General features: G+C 50.3%; 1 protein-coding gene across 4 annotated transcripts in view; it reads left to right on the top strand.

Annotated features, from left to right (window-relative positions):
• The window catches only part of MAPK8IP1 (mitogen-activated protein kinase 8 interacting protein 1), a 58778-nt gene that overhangs the window by 27691 nt on the left and 12075 nt on the right, over positions 1–19012 (top strand). The window contains exons 1-3 of one of the 4 annotated variants that reach the window (XM_019519329.1): positions 9126–9251; positions 9441–9672; positions 9780–9878. In XM_019519329.1, coding sequence (XP_019374874.1) covers positions 9511–9672; positions 9780–9878 — 261 coding nt within the window. In that variant the 5' untranslated portion in view covers positions 9126–9251; positions 9441–9510. Of the gene's footprint in view, positions 1–9125; positions 9252–9438; positions 9673–9779; positions 9879–11990; positions 12126–19012 lie in introns of those variants that run through there. The other 3 variants (XM_019519327.1, XM_019519328.1, XM_019519330.1) reach the window with 3 other exon arrangements.

The raw sequence follows: 19012 nt of genomic DNA, 5'->3' as shown, positions 1-19012 counted from the left end.
CCCAAGGCAAATACATTTCCTGGATTGGGGGTCTCAGTGGAAAGGCCAAATGTAGAGTTCATTTCACAGGAGTTATATGTGGCACTGGAAGAGACTCCATGCTCTAGTGCAGAGGTTCCCGAAGTTTTTCTTATTGTATACCCCCTTCCAGATTTACCAACCACCGCGTACTCCTACCAGCATACATGTTATCTTTTAACCCCTTAAATGCCAGTTGTTATTATTATAATGACAATTAAATCCACCATTACATAATTTCTCCCATGTACACCCTGGAGATGTCTTGCATACCCCTGGGGATATGTGTACCACAGTGTGGGGACCCTTGCTCTTGTGCATCCCTCATCTTTGAGGCAGGATCAAGTATATACTGACCGTCCTTAACAGATACTTGTCCAACCTACTCTTAATGAGCTCCAGTGATGGTATTCTCCAGTCTTCTTAGGCAAACTGGCCTAAACTTATTCTTACAGTTAAACTGAAGATTTCAAATGCTATGCTTTTCTGACCTTGAACCTTTTTTACTGGAATTTAAGACAATTCCTTCTTGTCCCACCTTGAGTGAATAGAGTGAAAAGTTGCTCACTACTCTCTATAGAAGAATATTTTACATAGTGGAAGACCTTTATGTACCTCTTTAGGTCTTCATTTTTTCTAGACTAAATAAACCTGGGCAGTGCAGTTTGGGGAGGAGGTGAGCGGGCAACAATGGCAAAAGAACAGGTTAGGGACTATTTAGAAAAGCTGGGCATATACTAATCCATGGGTCCAGATGGGATGCACCCAAGGGAGCTAAGGAAATTGGCTGATGAGATTGCAGAGCCACTGGCCATAATCTTTGAAAACTCATGGTGATCACGAGAGGTCGTGGATGACTGGAGAAGGGCAAACATAGTGCCCACATTTAAGAAAGGGAAAAAGGAGGATCCAGGGAACTACAGACCAGTCAGCTTCACCTCAGTCCCTGGAAAAATCATGGAGCAGATCCTCAAGGAATCCATTTCTAAGCACTTGGAGAAGAAGAAGCTGATTAGGAACAGTCAGCATAGATTCACCAAGTCATGCCTGACCAACCTGATTGCCTTCTATGATGAGATGACTGACTCCGTGAATGTGGGGAGACCAGTGGATGTGGTATACCTGTATTTTAGCAAGGCTTTTGATATGGTCTCCCACAAAATTCTTGCAGGTAAGCTAAGGAAGTATGGGCTGGACAAAAGAACTGTAAGGTGGATGGAAAACTGACTGGAGTATCAGGCTCAGAGGGTAGTAATCAATGATGAGAAGACTTGATGTCTTGGGACATCATCCTGGACTTGATGGCTTGATGTCTAGTTGGAAGCCAATATCAAGTGGAGTGCCCCAGGGGTTGGTCCTGGGTCTGGTTTTGTTCAATATCTTCAACAACCTGGAAGTTGGCAGAGAGTGCCCCCTCAGCAAGTTTGCAGCAAGCTGGGGGAGTAGTAGGTACACTGGTAGGTAGGTCTCAGATTCAGAGTGACCTAGACAAATAGGAGGGTTGGGCTCCAAAAAAATCTCATGAGGTTCAACAAGGACAAGTGCAAATTCCTGCACTTAGGATGGAGCAGTCCCATGGACCAGTAGAGGCTTGGGGTGGACTGGCTGGACAGCAGCTCTGCAGGAAAGGACCTGAGTATTACAGTGGACAGTAAGCTGAATATGAGCCAACAGTGTGTCCTTGTTGCAAAGGAGGCTAATGGCATACTGGGCTGTGTTGGTAGGGGGGTTGCCAGCAGGTCAAGGGAAGTGATTATTCCCCTCTATTCAACAGTGGTGAGGTCACATCTGGAGTACTGTGTTCAGTTTTGGGTCCCCTGCTACAGAAAGGATGTGGACAAATTGGAAGAGAGTCCAGTGGAGGGCATCAGAAATGGTGAGGGGCTGAGACATGACTTCTGAGGAGAGGCTGAGGGAATTGGTCTTATTTAGTTTGGAGATGAGAAGACTGAGAGGGGACTTAATAGCAGCCTCCCACTACCTGAAGGGTGAGGGGTTCAAAAGAGGATGGAGCTAGACTGTTCTCAGTGGTGGCAGATGATAGAACAAGGAGCAACGGTCTCAAGTTGCAGCAAGGGAAGTTTAGGTTAGGTATTACGAAGAACTTTCTCACTAGGAGGGTAGTAAAACACTGGAACAGGTTACCCAGAGAGGTGGTGGAATCTCCATCCTTGGAGGTTTTTAGGACCTGGCTAGACAAAGCTTTGGCTGGGGTGATCTAGTTGGGAATGGTCCTGCTTTGAGCAGGGGGTTGAACTAGTGACCTCCAGAGGTCCCTTCCAACCCTAATTTTCTATGATTCTGTGATTCTAACCCAATTCCTTCAACTTCCCATTACAGGTTTAGCATCCTAAATCTCTCATCATTCTTACTGTTCTCCGTTCTCTCTCCAGTTTGTCTGTATCTTCCTTAAAGTGTTGTGCCCCACACTAGACACAGTGCTGCAGCTGAGGCCTCACCCACACAAAGTGGAATGAGATTATGCCCACCCCTGACACTCCAATTAACTTGTTTCAGAATGAGATTTGCCTTTTTTACAACGACATCCTATGGGTGGCTCATACTTGACCAGGGATCCACAATAACTCCCTGATCCTTTTCTGTGCTTCCTGCTGTCCAGCCAGTTATTTCCCATGTTGTGTTTTATACATTTAATTTCTCCTTCCTAAGCATAATATTTTTAGTGTCTATTGAATATCATTTTGGTGAATTTAGGTTCATTTCTCTTATTTATCAAAACCGTTTTGAATTCTGATCCTTTTCCCCAGTGTTGGCCCACTTTGCCAGCTTAGTATCATTTACAGTTTTAATAAGCTCATTCGCCATCCCATCATTACAATCACTACTGAAAATACTGAATGCTGCCAGACCTAAGGCAGACCCCCGCAGGACCTCACAAGAAAGGTCCTCCCACTATCACCTCACAGTGAATCATTGATAACTTCTCTTGAAGCACCATTTTTCAGCCAGCTTTGGGGATTTCATTAGACTATATTTCTCTAATTTACTTATGACATTGTTATGTGGGACAGAGTCAAAAACCTTATAAAAGTTAAGAGCTATCACATCTGCTGCATCCTCATGTATACTAGGCTAGTTACTTGTCAAAGAAGGAAATGAGCTTGGTTTGACATGGTCTACTCTTAACAGAACCTTGTTGGCTCTCTTTCATCACCTTTTTTATTTTCTACATGCATTTAAATGGTCAGATTGGTATGAACGGTGGGGGTCTTGCCTTCTTCTGTAGCAGGGGGCATGGCCCTCTACTTGGGATTTCTTGAGTGTATATTAGCAACCTTTTACAGAAGCAGGATGTTGGCTGCTATGGTCCCCCTGCTTTACCTAGGAAGTTTACCCTGTAGCAAGTTAAGATATTATGCCTTGTGTTGTGTCAGGGTTGACATAACACAACACAGTTTTATTAAGAGGCTATGGATTTGTAGAAGATGATTTGGATAGGGATGAGCCTGCCTCAGGCTCTGACCTCTGGAGCTCCCTTCCAACCCTACTTCTCTATGATTCTGATTCTCTGAAATGTTTTAACACCCTGGTCCAATATCTTTATAGGTACTGAAGTCAGACTGACTGCATTTGTAATTCCCTGGTTCCTCTTTCCCCGCCCCCCTTTTAAAGATAGGCACTGTGTTTTTCCTTCCCCAGTCCTCTGGGACATTCCCCATGAGTTGTCAATGGTTCAGAATTGCTTTGACTAGTTCCTGAAGTATTTGAAGGTGATTTTTGCTAGGCCCTGCTGACTCAAGTGCATTTAATTTAACTGAATATTCTTGAACCTGCTCTTTCTCTCCTGCACTTCTGTACTCTAGTTACATTTAATTTTAATAAGTACCTAGTCACAAATAGCCTTTTTTTTAAAGATGGGAACAAAAAGGCACAGACCACTTTGGACTTCTAAAGGAATTTTTTTTTTCTGTAGGGTTGTAGGGAGGTACCTAGAGACCTAGAGCAGGCGTGACAAACAGATTCTCTCTGTGAGCTCCAAAGTATCTTGTACCAATTTTGAGCAATGCTGCCTGGCTAGGGGTGGTTTGGGGGTAGTTTTCAATAGCAAGTTGGAGTGGTGTGTTCCATGCAGGTACCTATGGACTGCTTGGCAAGACTTAAGCTGAAGATCCTGTTTCCCAGGCAGCAGCAAATCCCATCAGTGGTCTGGAGTAAAAGGCTCATTTTAGGGCAGATCTACATGATGTTTTGTGGTGGAGGGTAGTATTTACAGTACTTGTCAATGTACTGGAGCTGTCACTAATCTAATTAGATCAAGTGCTAACAGCAGTGAAGCCATGATAGCATGGGCTTCAGTGTGGGCTACCCAAGCCCACGCAAGCCCCTGGGATTTACTCAGTAGAGGAAGCTTCTGTCACCTCCATTTCTTCACTTCTCTTGATACCCAACCTAGCTAGCTGGATTAAAGCTCCCTCAGCTATATCTCCCCACCTCTGTCTGCAGAGTTTTTCTACCCATATGTTTGTATGATGGCCATAGCTGCTGCCAAAGAACAGTGGGTCCTGTTAGAGAAGTGTTGGGTAGGAGGGACTGACTTTTTAAGCAGGACAAGTGTTGATGTCAGTGAGGAGAGGGAAGCACTCTAAAAAAAACAAACAAACCATGATATCCTCCTGCACTGAGGTGGTAGCTCTGAGGTTATCAGTGTTACCTACAGCCTTACTATTCTGCGTACGTCTTCACTGCTGCTGGGTATACAAATAGCAGCAGCCCTCCTCTGCCTGTGCCTGATCCAGAGCCATCCCCCAGTCCTGCTGGCCATGGTGATTCATATGTGTGTGGCCTCCAGGCTTGAATGCTGCGTAGTGCTCTACTTGGAATAAAACTCCTGATGCCTTTACAGTTGAGTCAAAATACAGCTACGACTTCACACAGCATTATGCCACTGGGAGCACATCAGTTTAAAGCTCTAACCCTGGACTGACACCCCCCTGGTGACTGAGTTAAGTTCGGGCCTTCCAACCAACCCAGACCATCTAAGGCAGGGGTGTGAAAATTATGACCCATGAAACCTTATCATCTGGCCCCAGTGCTGCCAATGGGTCTTAAGTGGATACACAGGCAGCATGTGGGGTGATCCAGATGGCCTTGCATACCGCATGCAGCTGCTTCATGCCAGATCCAGCGTGCATCCCAGAAAGGCAAAAGCTGGCATCATGTGCAGCATGGCCCCAGACCGATCAGCAGGCACTGTGTGAGGTGTGGTCCTGGACCGGATGCTCCAGGACATGTATTGCACGTGATGCCAACTCCAGGAAACATGTTGTTTCCAGAATGGAAGGGATGCTGTCTGGAGGAGGCATCGATTGCATGGCTCTGTCCCAGAGTAGTAAGAGAGGGCGTTGCATGCAGCCCAGTCCTGAAACAGCCAGTTCAGGGCCACACTACACACAGTGCCCACTCCAGCTGCTCCAGGACTTGCACTGGATCTGGTATGTGAGGCTGGTTTGCCTGTGGATTGGCCCCACACCACTCATCCAGCCTCGACACTCCTGATCTAAAGGATCACCTCAGCCCCTGCGATCCAGACGGTCCGTAATAGGGGTGTGCAAAGCGGGCCCAATTCAATTCAGATTCAGATTTGGTCTGAAGCAGGGACAGTGATTCAATCCATTGATTCAGATCACTGTCCCTGATTTGATTTGGCTGAATCTGAATCTGAAGATTCAGTGCTGCTTCAGAGAATCAGCAATTTGGACATAGACACAGCTTTACATTTTTTTCTACATACCTTGAGGTACCAGGCACAGCTCGTGACCACCGTGATGCTGGGGTGCATGGATCATCCCACAGGAATGCCGGCAGGGCCTCCACATGCTCAGCAGCAAACCCGGGAGTAGACCAGAAGTACTTCCAAACCACTTCCAGGTCTGCTGGGGAGTGTGCGGGGTGCCCTCCCCGCACTCCCCTGGCTCAGTGATTGGCTGTGGGGGGACCTCAGGTGCCCCCACCCAGATCTAGGAGGCACCAGTCACTGAGCAAGGGGGGTGCAGGGGGGGCCCTCTGCGTGCTCCCTGGTGGACTTGGAAGTGGACTGGAAGTGCTTCTGGTCCACTTCTGGGTCTGCTACTGAGAACGCTGGGGAGCCCCCTGCACTCCTGTGGGACGCTCCATCTGCCCCAACATCGCAGCACTCATGAGCCGCATGGTACCTAGAGGTATGTAGAAAAAACATTTAAAGCTGTGTCTATGTCTGAATCTCTGAACCTTTCTGAATTGATTCGGAGGGTTCCCATTCAATTAAAACGTCCTCTGATTCGATTCAGATTTGGAGATTCGGCACCGAATTGGGCCAAATCTCCTCCAAATCGAATCGAGGACTGAAGCTTCGTGCAGCCCTAGTCCATAACTACGCTGCTCTGGAGAGCAGAACTGTCAGTCACAGGGTGAAACTGGCGAGCATGGAGCTCAGCGTTTGAGCCTGAATTTTGAGACTTGATCCGGGAAGCTGTCAAAAGAACAAGTTTCCCTGCCTTCCCCACCTTCAAAGCAGAATGAATATGGAGTCTTCCCAGTGAAGGATGGTTTATAAAAGAATCCAACCTCAGGGACTGAGACCAAGATGCAGGCCATATTTGTTTGGTGTGTTGTGAGGCATTTGTATGCCTTGCAGCTTGGCACCAATATTGATACCAAAATGAAAAACAAGAGGGGGCTCAATTTGCCTAGCTAGGCTACATGGAAGGGTGTGCTGACAGCAACATAACAGCACTCTGAAGGGTGTAAAATTCATAGTGAGAGGAAATACTGGGGTGTTTATTTAATTCTTTAAAAAGCTACATGTGGAATAGTCACACCCCTGAGGGTAGAGTAGGTGACAGTTTGAGATTGATTAAACGGGCCCACTGAGGCAGACACGGTGAGGGCAGTCATGTCTTGTGCATTCAGGGTGAAAACAAGAAAATAAAAATTCCAGAATTATGTTTCTGAAAAGGACTACAAGGACAATGGCAGCAAAGTACCTGCCATTACTCACAGTCACCCCAAAGAGATCTGAAGTTCGCTGGACAGTTGGGCCTGGCAAGAGTCAAGGATTTTGTGTCTGACTTCCTCCCAACCTCTTTTCCAGGAACTCATCTTTTATACCACCTCTCTCCAGTCAGTTTCATGTTATACACATACACAGCTTATCCCATGCGCAAATACCTGAACCACAAAAAAAGAATGCCTGTTCTTTTATCAGTTAGTACCACGTCTTACATTTATATCAGTCACATTTGTGTCACACATTCCTGTGGCATCCATGCTGTCACTTTTTGTGGCTCCAACCCCTCTCGATGCCCAATATTCTTCTTTAAATAGTCTGTGCTGTCCTAGCATGCATGCTTAAGGCTACTTGCTTCTTATGTAAGCACATTGCCCTGAAATCGTATGATAAAATTCATATCTAGCTTATCTATTTTGGCCAAACCTGATCAGATCTGACCTACTCAAGTCAAGACTGTATCTTTTTTTTTTAAATTTTGTGTGTCGGGTCAAATCAGCCAAATCATTTCTAAATTCTATCAACTGAGCAGAGCCCAATCATTCAAGTCTGTGTGGTGCAACCACTGGCAAGTAACCTGCCTCCCAGACTTCAGCTTGTGGCTTTAGATACTTCCAAATCAATGGCAGGGATCCTATGAGAAAGTCCCAAGCCCAGAGGTTTTGGAGATCAGATGCCCCCTAGTCTCACTTGCCCCTAGACATAAAGTCGAAGTAGCAAGTTAGAGGAAAAGCCTGAAAGCAATCCCCCATCACCAAAATTGTGTACCCAAGATCCTCATATTGGGAGGCATTTATAGACTTGTAGGGATCAGCCTGCCTGCAGTGCAAGGGACAGGCCTTTACCCTCCTACTACACCAAGTCATCTGTTGGGTCTAAAGGCTTCCCTACTTAGCCTAACTTCCTCTTAAGTCATACCTTATGGGATACACAACAGATACAAGTATTTACCCCAGGTCAGGGACCTCGAGCCATGTCTGTAATCCAATTCTTATCATGGACAAGTGCATTAGTTTCACCAAACCACATCCTGGAAGAGGCAATGGAAAGAGTTCCTCTTTAGCCACTCCCACTGTCTGCAGGCCAAGGCCAGAGAGAATAACTAAGCCTGGCAGCATAACATACAAATTCGGACTCTTTTCTGTAAAGTACAAAAGCATGGCTGGCAGACTAAGATGGAGGCCTATTCAGTTTAGAAAAGAGATGCTTGAGGGGGACACGATAAGGGTTCACAAAATACTAAATGGTGAAGAGAAAGTTAATAGGGATTTATTATTTATTCTCTGTCACAATACAAGAACTAGGGATCCTAAAATGAAATTTAAAATGAACAAAAGGAAGTTCTTTTTCACACAGCATGCAATTCAAGTGTGGAACACATTACCACCGGATGTTGTGGAAGCTGGCAGTTTAGCCAGATTTAAAAAGGGACAAACTCTTGAAGAAAAGTGTCATCAGTAGCTATTGAGCCTGGGAGTTAGGGATAGAGCCTCTGAATCAGAACTTCCTAGACCTTAAATGCTGGAGGCTGCAAGTAGGAGAGAAACTGGAAAAAAGCCCTGATCATACCCTGTTCACTCTCCCTTTCAGCATCCGCTCTCCGCCACTGTGACACAGGAGACTGGGCAAGATGCACCTGTGGTCTGACCCAGTAAATGGCAGTTCTTATGTTATTAAGTAGAGGATGGGCAAGTTCAGGGGGATTCCTGGAAGCCACTCACTGGCAGTGTGATGATATGATATGATATGATATGATATGATATGATATGATATGATATGAAGCCACAGTGCAGTCTACCGGGGGAAGGGATGGCACTGCCTAGGATTTTTAAAATTAGACTATGATGGAGTCTTGGAAAATTGACTGTAGCAACCAGCCCTGCCTGGGCCCTGGGAGAACTGGCTGCTCTGACAGATCCTTCCTGCTGCCTGTGATTCTCTGCCAAATTCACAAAGGGCTGATACTCAGATCTTGTGTTTCTGGGGTAACCTGTGCTAACAGCACTGCCTTGTTGTGTCGGCCAGTAAAATCTTAGCTCCTCTGTGTCCCGCCCCCCCAGCCAGCATCGCTTGCAGTATTCTTGTGAATCAGAAGAGAGCCATGTTGCTGCAGTTGGAGCTGCAGCGTCTAGGCAGAGAGATGAAACAGTTGAGTTAATAAAGACGCTTTATAGGTGCCCCTCAAGGTGCCCGCTGGGTGGGGAAATGGAAACCTTTGCTCATAGATGCATTTGGAGGCTTGTACATTTTTTTTAGCCTGTCCCTTTAAAAATAAAAGGCAGCTGAACAGAGATTTGCTTCTGCTGTTGCTGCTGTATCCCAGCTCTGGCTCCCTCTCCGCTGCTGCTGCTGATGTGATGCGACTGCCCCACCTTCCCACCCAGTCTCATGATTCTCTCTCTTAATCCTTCCAGAGCCATGTGAGCCTACAGGCCAATAGCGTCCTGGGAGTGGGTGGTGGGGAGGCGAGCCGGCTGCAAGCAGAGATGCTTCAGCTAGACCTGATCGATGCAGCCGGGGAGACCCCTGCCGAAGAGGAGACAGCATCCGAGAAGCTCAAGAAAGAGCCCCTGCCGGTAACCATGGACACCTACAGACCCAAGCGACCCACAACTCTCAACCTCTTCCCACAGGTGCCTCGGACCCAGGTAGGTCTTGCCCGGGGCGTGTCAAGGGGCGGACAGGGGCCTGGATCCTGATGTGTGGCGTGCACTGCAAAGATCCCTCTCTCTTTGCTTGTCCCCATGTTCCCTAGGGAGCTCAGGGAGGATTTCCAGCCTTCCGACATTCCCAGGTGCCAGTTACCTGCTTACGGTTTCAAGGCAACACAGCAGTGTTGGGGGCCTGGGGGCAGGTGAGAGCTGTGGGTTGAGGATAAGGCTCGGGGCTCCAGCAACCATAGCTAAGACTGGGGAAGGAGAGGGTTAATGTCTTTTTGCAGGCACACTTGTCTTGGATGGCACAGCTCAGCTGGTGAATGAAAGAGGCTGCAATTCTGGGAGAAAGTGTGTGTGTGTGTGTGTGTGTGTGTGTGTGTGTGTGTGTGTGTGTGTGTGTGTGTGTGACGCACACAAGCAGAGCAGGTGCAGGGGACTGAAATCTCCCTTGCTCTTGGGCAAGAGATGATGAGTGGTGGAAGAGTTGCATTTTCCTCTCCTGTGAGATGACTCCTTAAACCCCTGCAAACATGTGAGGCTCTTGGGAGGTGGGGGTTAGTGGCGGTGACCCCTCCAAGCCATGTCCAATGGTTTACCCTGTTTGGTTTATCTCTGCCCAGTCAGGGTCTTTGCCCGCTCAGGAAGCCAACTCAATACTTGATACTGAAGAAACAGCCTCTAAGCCCAACCCTTAAGGCAGGAGGAGCCTACTAGGTTGGCAGGATGGGCAAGGAGGATGCAGGACCCCTACCGCACCCAGTTTCTCTGATGGACTTCAGTCCAGTCTGGCAGCATTCTCCGCTATTTGAACCCTATGCCACTCCTAGGGCCAGCCTCACACTCTGCCTAGGTGGGGGCAGGGACAGGGGCAGGGGCAGGAGAGACTTATTGATGCTCTGCAAACTCTGCTAAGACCATAGCATGTAGAAGAGACCCCTTCATGAGCCTGATGTTGCTTCCTTCCCATCCCCTGGGAGTAGTATGGGAGTAGTATGATGGTTGTCAGTTTGGCAGATAGGCCTCTAGGATGCATGGATCCAGATTTCCAGCCCTGTGGCAAGAGTAAGACTCTGAGAGGTTGCTGGCCTGGGGAAGAGACTGAGCAAGGGTCTTTGCCTGGAGTGGGGTGGGGTGTGCACAGGTCATGCTGAGGAGTTTTTTATCAGCTCACCCCCAGGATTTATAACCAGAAGGGTGATAGCTGAGTCAATTGAGGTGGTAAGAGAGGAATGGAGGGGGCTGGCCAGAGGAGGGGGGATTGGGGCAGAAGGTCTAGTGCAGTGGGGTAGAGTTAGCCGCCAGCAGAGGAGGGGGATAGTGGGACATAGCCAGGGAGCGCTTGAGGGATGGCACCTGTTGGCAGGGAAGGGGATTGGAGGGATGTGTTTGGAATTGGGTTTGGGAAGCTGCAGGAGAGAGGTCTGGGAAATGAGGCATGAAGTGCCAAATGCATGAATGAGCCATTGAGCAGGGTGTTCACAGGGCCGGGAGGGGGAGGGGGAGGGGTGGGCAGGCTAGGATGATGTGCGGGGGGCGAAGCAGTGCAATGGCTGTTGGGGAGTTGCAGCCAGAAGGAGAGTGTGAGTATTGGGCTAAAGACTGCAGCTGGGCTGTTTCTCTCCATGAGCCTCCTGGTCTCACAAGCTCAACAGTGTCTTGCCTGAATGTGGCTAAAATGGGGGAGCTAAAAATGAACACCCAGGGGCTGCAGCAGGGAGTGTGGGTAACTCAGTAAGGGATGCCCTTCCCCTTCCTTTTCACGCATGGAGTTGGGGTGCTGTCTGTTGTGTGAGGTACCAAATGGAGGTCCTGCCTAGTGGTGCCTGTTAAAAGCAGCAGGATGTGAATCCCAGGGTCTTGTACAAATTCCTTCTACGGTGCTTCTGCTGCCCCCCCCCCGTCCCATGTACAGTTGCAGTGAAAGAGGATTCTGCTCCCAAAGTGCTGGGCCCCGGTGCTGTTCCACCCCAGAGGGGGCTGCATTTCAGGGTGAGGGGCTGCAAATGTATGTGCAGTGGCAGGAATCCCGCCGCCTGCATCTCTCCTGTAGAATATGCAAAGCAGCACAAGGTGCGGGCTGCCCAGAAGGCTATTTTAATCAGTTCCTGTAGTTCAGCCATGGCTGCTTCTGCCAAGTAGAAGGATTTTCATCTTGGTGGCACTCAGCTGAGGAGCATGAAGCCAGAGGCAGGTGTTCCTCTGGGTGACAGATGGGGAGTAGTCAGTGGGCATGGTGCTGTGTGTCAGCAGCATAAAACTGGCAGCTGATGTTAACTCTCCAATTGAGGAACTGGGGGTGGGAGGAGCAATGAAGAGAGTAGGGCCATGGAGAGAGCCTTCTCATCCTCACATGCGAGGTGCAGCTGGTACCCGACACAAAGGGAGAGCAGTTAGAAAGCCTGGAGGCAACCAGACATGTGAGCATAATGGACAAGGAGGAGGAGGTAAGTTTTGTAGCCTTCTGCACAGACATCCTGGAGGAGAAAGTGGGGTGTATGAGCCAAGGGTGCTAGCCAGAGGCAGGCCTGAATGGCTGTCAGGGAGCAGAGAGGTTGACTTTGTCTGGTACTTTGCACATGAGGTGGGTCTCTTGGGGAGGGACAGCAGGGAACTGTGGGTGACAACAGTGGAGAAACAGGCCAAGATGAGATGTATGGGGCTCAGGAAGGTGAGAGTAGGTGGTGTCTAGGTAATGAAGAATTGCACCGAAAGGAGGGAAGGAGGGAGGCTCAGTGGAAGCAGGAGGAAGGGGTTTGGCCGCAAGAGTGCCACTGGCAGCTTGCTTCCCTCCTGGAGTGGAAGAACATAGCAGCTCCTCGGCAGAGAAGGGGAGCCAGGGTGGTGAGGGACCAAGCCAAGGGCACCAGCAAGAGAGTGAGGAGAATGCAAGTGGTCTTAGCAGCAGTGGGAAGAGGGAGTGCTGGGTCTCTGCAGGGGACTGCTGCATGCTCCTGTCAGCCTCTGGCTCAGAGCGGGTGCTCAGCTCCCCTCTCTTTTGGATGAGGAGGTGATTGTGAGGAAGCAGTCTCTAAGGAAATACCAGGGCAATGGCTTTGTGGGGACACCCGTGGATATGGCTGACGAGAATGCCCCTGTGGTGTGGGGATGCAGGAGCCTGGTGGGAAGGACCGTGTAGGGGAGGGTGTGCAGAAACAGGATTGTCAGGGCCCTGTGGCGGGTGAGTGCAAGTGCAGGGGGCAGCAGGAAGATGGAGATGCAGAGAGTTAGGAGTGGATGGGGCAGATGGGTGTGTGTAGGGGAGAGGAGGGCTGGGACATCTGGCCCTCTGGAGCTGGATGACTACACTGGCTGTCAAATCCTTCATGATGCCATTGCTCTTCCACTCGCTGGGAAGACTAATTTTCCCCCAGCATACTTCCCCAGACCTGCCCTTGCTTGCCCCCCCTCCTGTAGCTGTGAGTGGCCGTGCTCTGCCACCCCTATGGCCCCATGTCCCCAGAGGCCTCTTGCACTTGGCTGGGGGTGGGAAAGGCAACATGGGCTCCTAGCCAAGGGAAGAGTGTCGCTGGAGCCATGTGCAGCATCTGTGGGAGCCAGATACCTTTGCTGCCTGTCTCAGGATGTTTCTGGCCTCAAATTTGGCCAGCCAGCATCCTCCTGCCCTGAAAAGCAGAGCTGAGATGGGGTTTCTCTGCAGCAGGCAGGCCCCTCTCCACACACGTGATCCTGTGTGAGCGGAGCAGTGACACAGACAGGCAGGCTCAGAGCCTGGCGTGTCTGGCAGTGACAGCTGGAGCCTGTTAACCCATTCAGACCCAGTACTGTGGAAGAGGCTCAAAAGAGCACAAATCTGCCCAGTTAGTGAGGGTGACAGAGGGTCCTTTCAATCAGCTTCAGCAGGGTAAATAACTGCTGCGAGGAAGCTCAGGCTGCCGGCTTCTCACTGAGGCAAAAGGAAAATAAATTTGGGGCAATACCTGAGTTGGGGGGGCAGAACCTTAGTGCCAAAGGGAATGGGGGAGAGAGAAAGGAGAGTAACAGGCAGAGGGGAGGCTCTCTTTTTGTGGGGCAGTCTGCTTCTGCCCATGAAACAGCGCCCCTCCCCTTCTAGCTGTGGCTCAGGGGATTGGGGGAGCCAAGTCATCTTTGGGGACAGAGCTGCTGTGAGAAGAGATGACTCCTCCTCTTTCACTCCTCCTGCCATGGATTTGCTGTTATAAGCTCTATGTGAGGGAGCAGCTGCCCTCCTCAAGGGGAGAGTGTGGCCTGGGCAGTTAGGATAAGTAGCCCAGGCCCATGCAATATGGAGGCAGACAGATGTTGTTTGCACGCAGATGCTTTGTGGAGCAGAACTGCCCTTGAGGTGGCACCAACAGGCCCATTTACCCTGTGCAGCACAGGGCCAGGAGCTGCTGAGCTACGTGCAGCTTCCCGTGGGAGTTTCCCTGAGGGTGCGTAGCACCACTCTCAGCTGCACCAGCATCTGCCATATTGAAGCCACCACTTCACTTTGCTCCCCCATTTTGATGGGGCTGGCTGGTGCACCCTCACAGCAGGTAGCACCTTTCCCAGGTCACCATTGCCCTAACAGACTCACCTCTGGGCCTTCATTTCTTCTGTACAAAGCTGAGCTCCTGTTGTGGGAAAGCTCTGGCGGCAGCTGATGGTGTGGAGAGGACAGGAGCTAGTCCGAGGTCTCCTGATGCTGCTGTATCTCTGTGTGGGTGCCTGCACTAGGTCTTGCTGTCTCAGCTCATACTGTGTAAGCTTGGTGAATCCAGCCCCCAGCTCCCAGCAATCTCCCCATCTGTTGACTTTCCTGCAGCCCAGGTCCCTCCCAGTGGCTCTGCCTTGCAGCCCTGTCCTCCACCCCTTTCCTGGTTGTCCTCCATCTCGCTGAGGCTTCAGGCCACTTGGTATCTTTGATGCCCTCCAGCTCACCTGGACTCCATTCAGCCTCATGACTCTAGTGAGGATGTCTAGATTGGATATCAGGAAAAATGTCTTCACTGTTAGAACAGTGAGGCAGTGGAATAGACTGCCGGGGGAAGCTGTGGACTCTCCATCGCTGGAGATATTCAAAAAGAGGATGGACAGCTGCTAGTCAGGGATGATCTAGACGTAACTTAGGCCCATGTTCTACTGGGGGTATTTTCCATGCTTCTGAGCTGTGCTGGTTGCCACACAGGGCCGGGAGGGAACTCCTCCCCCTACTGCTGCTATATGTCAGAGTTTTTTAAGCCTTCCTCAGAGACATTGGGTGCTGGCTACAGCAAAGGCTGGGGATTTTGACCAGGGTGTGCCAGTGCTGCTGCTGGGACTTAAAGCCAGAGGTTCCTGGCTAGAGGGTCTTGCCTCTCCGCTCAGGGTCAGACTGATCACCATATTGGGGGTCAGAAAGTAATTTTACCCCATAGCTGGACTGATATGGACTGTGGGGAGGGTTTGTCTTCCCTTGTAGTAGGGGGTGTGGCTGTCTTCCTGGGATCTCTTGAGCACATATTAACAACCTTACACAAGCAGGACATAGGGTACTGTGGTCCCCCTGCTTTACCTGAGGCAGGTCAGTGTGTTAGGTCTTATGTTGTGTCAAGGCTGACTATGTGGTTTGACTAAGAAGTCAGGCAATGGATTTGTATAGGATGTTTGGTCAGGGATGATCCTGCCTCAGGCAGGGGCTTGGACTAGATGACCTCTAGAAGTTGTTTCCATCCCTACTTCTGTATGAGTCCATCTAAGGTGTTTGCCTGACCCCGTCGCCCCAGTGGCTGAGCACATCACAGTCTTTAACCTAGATATCTTCAGCATGCCACAGGGAGGCATAGAGAGTCTGAGTGCCTTGCCAAGGCCACCCAGAAAGCCTGTGGCAGAGCAGGGAATCAAAGCCAGGTCCTAAGCTAGAGCCCGAATCACTAGACCAAATGGTTCTGCCTTAAGTGAGGCTCTTGAGTCAGGAGCCTGGGACATAGATGAGGAAACAGGAGCAGCAGGTGTTGATGAGCCTCTTCAGGCGAGATGGTGACAGCAGCAGCATGAGTAATTTGACCCAATCACTTTCCTTCCTCGTACAGTCAGTGCTGATGGCTCCCAATCCATAGGTCCAGTTCTGTTGCCTCCAGCTGCCATGAACCCTTCTCCCCCTTGCTGCCAGGCTCCCCCTCCATTCACTTAACAGAAGAGCGTCTTCTCTATGTAAACCCCCAGTGCTTGCATGCCAAATACCCTGATGCATGGGCTCCACCTAGCCATGCTAGCTGCCGTGTTGTCCCCCCTCTCCCTGCCAGTGACCACATGGTGAAGTCATGGGATCACCACTCTTTTCATAGATTCATAGATTAAGGGTCGGAAGGGACCTAGTAGATCTTCTAGCCCGACCCCCCGCCAGGGCGGGAGAACAACAAAAAAACCCCAAAAAGAGAAATGGGACTCAAACGAGTCCAGCCAGGTAGGCATCCAGCCTCTTCTTAAAGACCCCCAGGGTAGGGGCCAGCACCACTTCCCTTGGAAGTTGGTTCCAGCTCCTAGCCGCCCTAACCGTGAAGTAGTTTTTGCGGATGTCCAATCTATACCTCCTCTCCATCAGCTTGTGCCCATTACTCCTTGTTATGCCAGCGGGCGCTAGGGGAAACAGCGTCTCCCCCAAACCCTTCTGGTCCCCCCTAGTGAGTCTATAGACAGTCACCAGGTCCCCCCTTAGCCTTCTCTTGTGGAGGCTGAATAGGTTCAGGTCCCGCAGTCTCTCACTGTAGGGTCTGCCCTGTTGTCCCCGGATCATGCGGGTGGCCCTCCTCTGGACCCTCTCCATATTGTCCACATCCCTCTTGAAATGGGGCGCACAGAACTGGACACAATACTCCAGCTGTGGCCTGACCAGCGTCGCCTGTAAGCCTGTGTGGTGGGACACGTGGCTCAGTGGAGTGATGCGTGGCTGCCTGTTGCAGTACAACAGGATAACAATTCTGTGTCCTGCTGGGCTAGTGACCTAACTCCTACTCTCTAAGGGAAGGATTAGGGTAGAGACTTGTATGTGTTTTCTCCAAAGGCAGGACTGGACAAGAAGGGGGCAAAAACCCTGATGTCAGTCCTAGGCCACCTCCACCCCCAAAGTTAATCATTCTCACCACTTCTCTTGACATTAGCTCCCTTCTGGTATTTGGGAGCAATCCCATCTCCCTGTAAGCTGCTCCCTCCCAGGTGGATGCTGTCCTACATGGGTGTAGGGGGTTGGAAGATCATTCTCCACCTCTGTTCTGGGAGCTGGGCTGGGATACAGACCCCAGAGCATCCAAGTAACTACTGCCATGGGGTGGCTGACATTGCCCTGACCACCCTATGAATCACATGCCCACACTCCTTTCCCTCTTTTCCTCTGTATCCCATAGTCTCCTCCCTCCCTATATGGCTGAGCACTGGGCCCACCTGGGCCCACCTGCTGGATGGACACAGGCCCTAAGGTCTAAGTTTCAGGCATACCAGGTCCCCATCTGGTGTTGTCCTGACACCACCACACAGAAGGGAGGGTTATCCAGAGAGATCCCCTCTCCCCATCAAGGCAGAGCACAGACACAGTGGGAATGCGAGCAAGCTGAGTGCTGGGAAGGGAATGGGCCAGTTTCTGTTGGGACTAAATATCCACTGGATTGTGGTCTTTGAGGGCATGTGGTTTCCACCCTGCGCCACCCTTTCTAGCTTCCTTTCTGTCTAGATGATACTAATCTGGAGGCTGGCCTCCCTGGACACTACACAAGCTGTATGGGCCACTTCTGCTGTGTTAATTCATCTGGCCTAGCTGGTTTGTGCACTAGTGGACAAGTGGGGGCTAGCAGCCACTTGCTGCTCAGCACATGGTGTGTAGAAGTCCTAGCAGAGGTGGTTGCTATGGCAGCTCAGGTGGCTTATGGCCCATCCTGTTGAGTCTTCAGGAGCTATGGAGAAGCAAATTGGGGAAGCTTGATTTGTTGCATTGGTGTAAGAGGGGTTTCTGAGACTATGCTGGAAACCTGCAGCAGCCCCTCCAGAGGGGTCTTTCCCTCCTTTCTTGGCTTGTTGCTTGTTGAAGGAGGAAGAAGGCAAGTATCAGAAAGCTCAGGCTCTTGTAGAGTGAGAAGATCCCCAGGAGAACTGAATCCCTCCCAGGGGGGAGGAAGGAATTGTTATAGGCATAACCTGATGAGGTCACAAGAAAAGCCAAAGGGCTTTCTTGTACATGTATCCATCCATATGGGGTGGATACATGTACAAGAAATAATTAAAACCCTCATGCTGGAGAAATGCAGCTACTGTAGCTGGGGAAAAATAGCCTGAAAGCCAGATCCTCCCTTGGAGAGGGACCAGGGGAACAGAAGCACCAGCGAGAGACTCAAGGCTTAGGATGGGAAACAGGAGCAGGAAATAGGCCAAGAGTGTCAAGGAGATGCAAATCAGCAGTGAGATCCTGAGGACTGTGTGTGCTGAAGCTTCACATCGCAGTGCAGGTGAAGCCATCTGGGGGGACCTCACCTCAGTCACTGCTGAACTTATACTCCCAAAGACCTCAGACACCTGGACCTGGACCTGGCCTGGAGTAAAAGACCTCTGTCTGGCTAGGCTGGTTCAGTAGTGGGTAAATGTAGAGCAGGTAGGTAATGTTCACAGGTGTCTAAAGCCCTGGGAGGGCTGGAGGCGAATCTTTAGAGCAATAGGGCAGGGTGTCACCGATGGGAGCACTCTGGCTGAACCTCCAGATACTTCCTATCTTTGAGATGTGGAGTCCTCTCCTTAGTTGTTAGACTGAGAAAGAGCCTTCAAGACTGTGCTGGACAGCTTGACCTGGGGCTAGCTGGCCCTTTTAGTCAGACCAAGGAGGGGGATACCCGGCTAGACAATTTGCCTCCTCATGGCAGACCCCACTGTCTGAGTGCCCTCAGAATTTGTCAGCTACATACCCAGGTATAGCTAGTGGGGACCACAGGATCTGTCTGCTCAGACCCACAGGGTCTGTCTGCCGGTGTCTAGAACATGCAGGAATAGCAGCTGCAAAAGGATTAATGCTTTGGATCAACCCAATTCCCTGAATAGCTCCAAAAGGAGGCCTTGTCCTCACTGGAATGTGCACCAGGTCCCCGACAACATCACCCATGATCAGCTTGGGTTGTTTTCTCTTGCCTGGCCTGTGTGTGTCATTTAGGCTGTGCCCTGAAGGCTGTCAGGGGCACTGCAGAAGCCCAGGGGTGCTGATGTGTTGCAGAGTGCTTGCAAACACCAGCAGATTCTCCCTATGCCTGAAGAAGGGTGCCTGTGCCCAAAAACTTGCAAAGAACAATTTTTCCAACTATTCAGTTGGTCTCATAAAAGGTATCACTTTTACCCAAATAACATTGTCTGCTGTGTT

The sequence above is a fragment of the Gavialis gangeticus genome, unplaced genomic scaffold, assembly GCF_001723915.1.
Source record: "Gavialis gangeticus isolate Ggan-Ray unplaced genomic scaffold, GavGan_comp1, whole genome shotgun sequence".
NCBI classification, from domain to species: Eukaryota; Metazoa; Chordata; order Crocodylia; family Gavialidae; genus Gavialis; species Gavialis gangeticus.
The sequence above is the reverse complement of the archived record's forward strand: the minus strand, read 5'-3'. Positions and strand labels throughout refer to the sequence as shown.